This window comes from Brassica oleracea, chromosome C3 (genome assembly GCF_000695525.1).
Source record: "Brassica oleracea var. oleracea cultivar TO1000 chromosome C3, BOL, whole genome shotgun sequence".
NCBI lineage: Eukaryota > Viridiplantae > Streptophyta > Magnoliopsida > Brassicales > Brassicaceae > Brassica > Brassica oleracea.
This window is the reverse complement of record NC_027750.1, coordinates 17,639,112-17,646,007: the sequence shown is the minus strand read 5'-3', so window position 1 is coordinate 17,646,007 and position 6,896 is coordinate 17,639,112. Positions and strand designations below refer to the sequence as shown.

General features: G+C 34.4%; 2 protein-coding genes across 2 annotated transcripts in view; both read right to left on the bottom strand.

The window, feature by feature from the left end:
• LOC106330013 overlaps nucleotides 1-3,226 on the bottom strand; it is a 6,166-nt gene extending 2,940 nt beyond the window's left edge. Inside the window, exon 1 of the mRNA XM_013768583.1 lies at nucleotides 3,152-3,226. Coding sequence (XP_013624037.1) covers nucleotides 3,152-3,226 — 75 coding nt within the window. The remainder of the gene's footprint in view (nucleotides 1-3,151) is intronic.
• A 605-nt stretch (nucleotides 3,227-3,831) lies between these two features.
• LOC106331546 (probable protein S-acyltransferase 9) lies at nucleotides 3,832-6,313 on the bottom strand. Its single transcript, XM_013769927.1, has 5 exons — nucleotides 6,073-6,313; nucleotides 5,621-5,806; nucleotides 4,972-5,271; nucleotides 4,621-4,854; nucleotides 3,832-4,542 (listed from the first exon to the last, which is right to left on the bottom strand). Exons 1-5 carry the CDS (start codon nucleotides 6,109-6,111, stop codon nucleotides 4,051-4,053), a joined length of 1,251 nt encoding a protein of 416 aa, XP_013625381.1. The 5' UTR covers nucleotides 6,112-6,313; the 3' UTR covers nucleotides 3,832-4,050.
• Between the last annotated feature and the right edge of the window lie 583 nt (nucleotides 6,314-6,896).

Sequence of the window (6,896 nt, the reverse complement as noted above, 5' to 3'; positions counted from 1 at the left end):
GCCAGTGGCAAGGATTCGTAATTACTAAGAAAAATTAAGGGTTATTTTACATTTGTACTCCACTTTTAATAGGATAGATGATCGCACCGTGAATTAGGTTCTTTAACGTGCAACTCATGGTATATATAGATATATAGGTGAGATACAGATGAGAATTAAATCATAATTATTAATTAGAAATCTTGATGAGCAAGTCGGGTAAATAAGGAATATACTTAATGTTAAGAATATTTTTCAAAGATTTGACATGTTTTATTTTTTGATTACGTAGTTAGTTAGATTTGATTAAATAGGAATATACTTATTGTAATCAATTCAACTTATAATTTAGTGATTATCAAGTAAGTAAGTAATTAAGATTGTCCAAGATTTTTGGAATGTTTGATTTCTTAACAAATTTGAATTGATATTATCCGATTTATCAATTTAATGATAGGTGGGGATATTTATTCTAAATGTGAAACTTTAAATGTAGGGGCTTATTATGTTAAGTAATTAAGATTGTCAAAGATTTAAGGAACGATTATTCAATTTCTTAATAGATTTGATATAGTCCGATTAATTGTTTTAATAATTGGTGGTGATATAAATTGGAAAAAAAATAAAAATCACTATTTAAATGAAATGGTTTGTAATTTTTTGTCTTATATAAATATGGAGTAATATGATTATTTATAATTTAATAAACAGGCAAAACGAAAATGTTTAAAATCGGAACTCAAATTTGCAATTTTTAAACAAACCAAACCTAAATACCTCATGATATTCACTGTAATACAGAAAGTATGATTTAGAAATATTATTATATTTACTATACTATAGTAATATATTAGTTTTGGTTTTTAGGTTATTAATCAAACTCCGAGAAACCATTTCGTTTAAAGGCATTTTCGTTTTGATTACAAATGGCAGCCCAAAAAATTGTAGACCAAAAATGTAATGGGCTTTTATAGTGAGATTCACATGAAATATTTAGATTGATTAGCCAAATTGTTTTTAATAAAGCCAGTGGCAAGGATTCGTAATTACTAAGAAAAATTAAGGGTTATTTTACATTTGTACTCCACTTTTAATAGGATAGATTTGTAACCCGCAACTTTTACGCCACCAACATTATTTTTATGTTATAATAGTATAGGTTATTAAATATATCCACATGTTATAAACCACTAATCTTTTACAGTAGGAGCAAAAAAATTTTGAATTTTATTTTGTTTAGATATTTTTGTTTATATATGGTATAAATCATTGTTGTAAATTAGATAATATTTTTAGATTTACTATTTTCGTTATAAATAGTTTCCTTAGCTATGGACCAGATAGTCTTATAATAGGGGTGATTGGTTGAGTTGTAACTGTAGAAATTTACTTTAGAATTTAGTCTGTAGAATTTTTTGATTTAGCTTTAAGAGATGTAGCTTTAAAATTTCCTACAGCCAAAAAGATGAGGCTTTAGAAAATAAGACTTTTACAGCTATATTTTTTGTTTTTTTGCTGTAACTTTAATTTTTTTGTTGTAGCTTTAAAAACTAATATAAAGCATGATTGATAGTTTTAAGGCCGTAGATAAAAATTAAAGATAAAGTCACTTGATACATCGCAACCAATCACCCCCAATGACTTAATTGGATACCAATTAATTGAGATAAGCATTAATTTAGATACAATTATACTCTCTCTGTTTTTAAAAGATACATATTCTAGACTTTTCACATATATTAAAAAAACTCATTAAATATGCATTGTTTTTTGTGAATAACAATTTTTCATAATTTTTAGCCACTAGAAATTCAATAAACACCATTAATTTTTTTTGAAACTTACAATTTTTCATAAAATTATACATTGAAAAAGTAAAAAATGTATCTTTTTGAAACAAATTTTTTTTCCAGAACATACATCTTTTAGGAACGGAGGGAGTAGAATTTATTTAAGTTAAAAAATATGTTTAAATAGTTTTTAAATATTTATAAAGCAAGAATATCTCGACTGTGACCAAATTTTTGTTGGTTTTCGAAAAATCCATACAAAAATGGGTTAAAAAGAGAAGATATTTTTTACTTCTCCGGTTAAACTATACTATTAACATGATTTTTGAACATATATCCTATTGAAAATTTTAGCATATATTATATAAATGTTATGGGAGCCTTTATATTTTATATGAGAACTATATTATACCTATTACATAATTGTATAACTATAACAATATTAAAGAATGCCAATAGTACAACAGTTATAATGTAAAAACTCTTAACATATTAACCATATGTGGTCGAGTGGTAAAGCGGGTTTAGAAAGATCCTAAACACTTCGGTCTTGAAACCTACCAAACTCAAACTTATCTGTTTGTGTGGCCAGTCGACATGAATATTGTGAACAACGGCTATTTTTGTCACCGGTGAACAGACCTCCTAAAGATTTTGACGGTTAGGCCTTTCCCTGTTGAATACCCCGAGTTATAAACAAAACTCTTCTCAACAGAAAGCCATAAATTTTTGTTCTTGGAAACAGCATATAAATTGAAACTTTTTTCTATTTTAAACAAAAGAAAATAGATATAAAAGCTCGACGTTTCGGAAGCTCGACGTTATTGGAAGAACGTCGTATTAAAAAAACCACTGTTGGAAACATAATAAGTCGAAAGCATGACGGGAAATAAGCATGACGGAAAATAAGCAGGATGGGAAGTAAACACGACGAAAAAATCAAAGTTGGGCAAAAACCCTTATTTTGATATTATGGAATATTTTTCAGTGAAACCAAAGGATCAGAAATAATTAATTTCAAAGTTAGAATTGAGTCTGGAATTTATTAAAAATATTCAGTGCATCAGAACATGAGCGGAAAAATATTCGGGAATGATCGCGGACCGAAAATATCTGGAATGGTCGAAATCAGACGAAAGGACCGAGAAGCACGAGATGGCTCGATGCATGGGATCAAAACATGGTGTCAACTTTCTAGCAACCTATCTGTCTACACAAGCACAACCAGAAACAGTACATGCGGCTTGACATGTCGGTGCACGAGGTGTCGCCACACATGTGGGAGCGGTGTGTCATCTACCGTGATCAGCGTTCCAAAGATGATAGATGATTAAAAATGATAAAACAAAGCAACTAAAGATAAACCTAATTGGATCATCTACCGTGATCAGCATTCCACTGACAGCATATATGAAAAAGTATTTACCTTCCCAATCCGGAATCTTCATGGGAGGCATACTAACAATCTGAGGATTTCTAGCGAGGTAATATATGCCTTCTTAGATCCGAAATCCATCACGAACCAAACCAAGATTCATCTATCTATTTAGAAATAGATTAAGGTAACACATGTTCGTACTAGGCTAGTGGCAGAAGAGGTAAGTGATATGTGGTTAATGTATATTATTGAAGAGGGAATTTTTTTGACTCGTCGGCTGCTGGCATCGATGTAGTCTCTGTTGATCAAGGCCGATGGTGGGGCTAAGTGAAATTGTGACAAGGTTACCATAGTTTAGACGATGAAAAAAATCAGAGGAAGAAGCCATTTCGTCGCCAGAAAAAAAAATTATTCCTTTCGACAATTTTGTTGGGAATCAGATTTTGATTTTAGCTTTTGCAACTGTGGCTTATAAATACAACAATGGCAGTATAACTTGAGAACGTTGATCTGGTTTCAAATTTTGTCTGTTTATTAATTTAGCTTGTGTTTTTTCCAATTTGGAACAAGTTTCGACAAAATACAAATACTCAAATGGTTTGTCCCAAAAAACATCTATAAAAAAGATAAGCCGAGAGAGTAACCTATTTTACTTAGTATTGAGCTCTACCCAAGCTTACTATATAAACTTACTCAACTGAGACCGGCAAGCCCTTGAAAACAATAACTCGCCGATAAACGGAGTACAGACCAAACGGAATCATTCACAGTTGCCCAAACCACCATCAAGTTCACAACTCTCAAACCAAACCACGAGGGCCTAAACCCGTAATATAATGAAAAACTAAAACAATAAAGTTCAGTAAGAAAGAGAAAACCTCTTTTACTCCCATTGTTCACCCATCACCGTCCTTCTTCTGCAGCTGCATAGCTTCTACTCTCCCTGATGACTGAAGAACCACTAACCACATCCTCTTGTGCGCTACTTCTTCCTCCCCAGTTTCCGTGCCTCACTTCAGATCGAATAGTTGGTGCTCTCTCACAAGACCCAACTCTCATTTGGTCAACCTCGACCATGTGATGCGCTGGATCGCTGCTTTCTTCTGCATTAGAACGCTGCTGTAGTTTCATAACATCTTCGTCGATGTCAAGATCGTCTTCCACTTTCTGACGCTGTTCCTCCAAGTCCGAACATTCTTCCTCTTCTTCTCCTGGTCTTTCCCATGTGGTAGCCATTGTGATATTCCTCGGAGGTTCTTCTCTCATGAACGCTCTGAAGTCGTTCCTTGAGGGCTTAACTTTCGAGCAAAATGTCTCAAGGAAATTGTTAGAACACCCGCGGTCATAAACGTTGATTCTATTATCTGATCTGTAACGGAAATTCTCATAGGTTGTCTGAACAGAATCACAATGTTCGCTATCAGATGAGACATTTATAAAACCCCCTATTAAAGCAAAAAAAAAAAAACTAACCTGGTTTGTGCTAATGAGGTATAAGTGGAAACCAGTAAGCCCTCCAACAAACCACAGGGATATAAAGGAATATATCATCAGCATAACAGACCAAGGGGATTCTCGCATTGCTCTCCACACAGTACTTTGATTGTTATTCATTAGAAACTTTATGTATAAAGCCGACATGGAGAACACGTAAATGCAGAGAAGAGTTGCAGAGGAAACAAACATAAAGAAAAACCTATAGTTTCTCTGCAATTACAACACACAAAAACAAAATGTCAAGATGGGTCAACAGTTTGGTCAACACGCATAGAAAATTATGAACTTTATATCTCCCAAGTTTAATGTGCTTTTAAATCAGCTTACCACTCCAATGCATTGGCCTACCCAAGGGCAATGGTGATCAAAACGCTCAACACAGTTGTTGCAAATGGAGCAATGGGAACAACGAGGAGGCCGATAAAGCATGCATGTATCGCAATATTTAACTCTAACAGGAACGCCATAAACCATGACTTCTTTCGTCCTCGGAATTTGAACAGTGGGTGCTTGTCTTCCATCAGCTGACACAGTAGCCTCATAGCATAGTTCTTCCTCTGGCGGATGCAAGTTTCTTGGAACGATTCCAGGATCTCGCGCAGAAGTGAGGAAGAGGAGGATCAATACCTATCAAAACAAGTGATGTGCGAAGGACGAACATTAAACCTACCCACTAGAAAGCCACACAAAGAAGGAAGTGAGAACTTTCAACGTTTAGCTTGTTAAACATAATACCTCTAACTTCACCTCTAAGTTAGAAGAAAGAAGACAACAAATCACAAGATACATGTTGTTGTGGTGTGACTAATTTCATTCTTTTTTGTTTTGGTTAGATTCTTAAGTTAATGTGGTATGAATTTAAGTAAACCAGCAATTATATAAGCAACACTCAAAAGAGATGATTAATATCCCAAGTTAACAGGAAACACATGTGTAAACAAGACAACATATATGGAATATAAAATGGGCGACTTACAAAAAGAGTAAACAGAATGGCTACTACTAGGATGGCATCTCCTGCAGTGTTTGAGAAGAACTCGTGGCGGAGATGTGTTGCAACGAAAACAGAGAACAAAGTAACTGGAGTTATGATGAGCAATAAGGTAAATGGAAGAGACCAAGCATCTGGCCCAAATATCAATCTCCCACCAAATAAAAACTTCTGCAAAAGAGGCATTGAAAGAGGAGCTGATGATGATACAATATGATTTTATTTAAAATTCATGTCCATGCTTTGGATAGTGAAATAGAAAGCAAATGATAACAAGAAGTTAAAAGTATATTTATAAAACTGAAAGTTATTAGGGAATTAAAGGCAATAAAAGGTGGCAAACCCTAAATTCATATTTCTGGAGAAAGGCAGATAATTCGAATAATGCAGATTCCAGAAAAGTGAAGATGGAGACTATATAAATATCAAAACCTTACATTGCTTCCCTTCCAGGCTTCGTAGACCCGTCCCGCCATGATAATCAGCGATGGGATCAGACACTCTTCGCTATACTCTGTCGAATTGTACGATCCTCTACATTTCTTGGTCGATTCATTTCATTTCAGGCTAAGTACGATGCAAATCCAGGTGGAGGAGTGAATGGTGATCTCTCTCTTCCTCTATGTCTCACAAAATGCGTTTCGTTTCTGGAGTGTGTCTCCCCAGAAGAGCATTATAGTTTTGTTTACCTTTTTATTATGTCATCATTATAGGATTACTATAAATGTCTTAATACAACGGTAGTGTTGTGAATGAAGAGGGGAACTTGTGTGTATTATTACGTCAACCAACTGGTCTTTATATACATATGGTAATGACGGTCTAAGTACTGGATCGACATGAGATCGTACTTATCCTTAACTAGATAATGACTAGCAATACGTAAGATAAACACCAACTATAATGTAGATAAACACAAGAGTAGATAGGCGCCAGTATGATCATGCGGATGGGCTTGGCCCTTCTTGCTACACGGGCTGATAAATGGGTCGATCACTGAATGGTTTATAACACTCCCCCTTGATCGACACATTCGGTCAAGGTTCATTCATGCTTTGGATGTTGCCTCATTAAAACCTCTCTTGACAAACCCAAAACCCAATGGGGTAAAAGGGAAAACAAGACAGGAAAAAAAAAATACAACACATGAACTCCCCCTGATGAATGCATCACTGTAGTAGACGCATTCCCATCTGGTATCCGATCTTCTTGAATGTTGAAGTTGCCTATGACTTGGTGAAGATGATCAGCTGGATTCTCC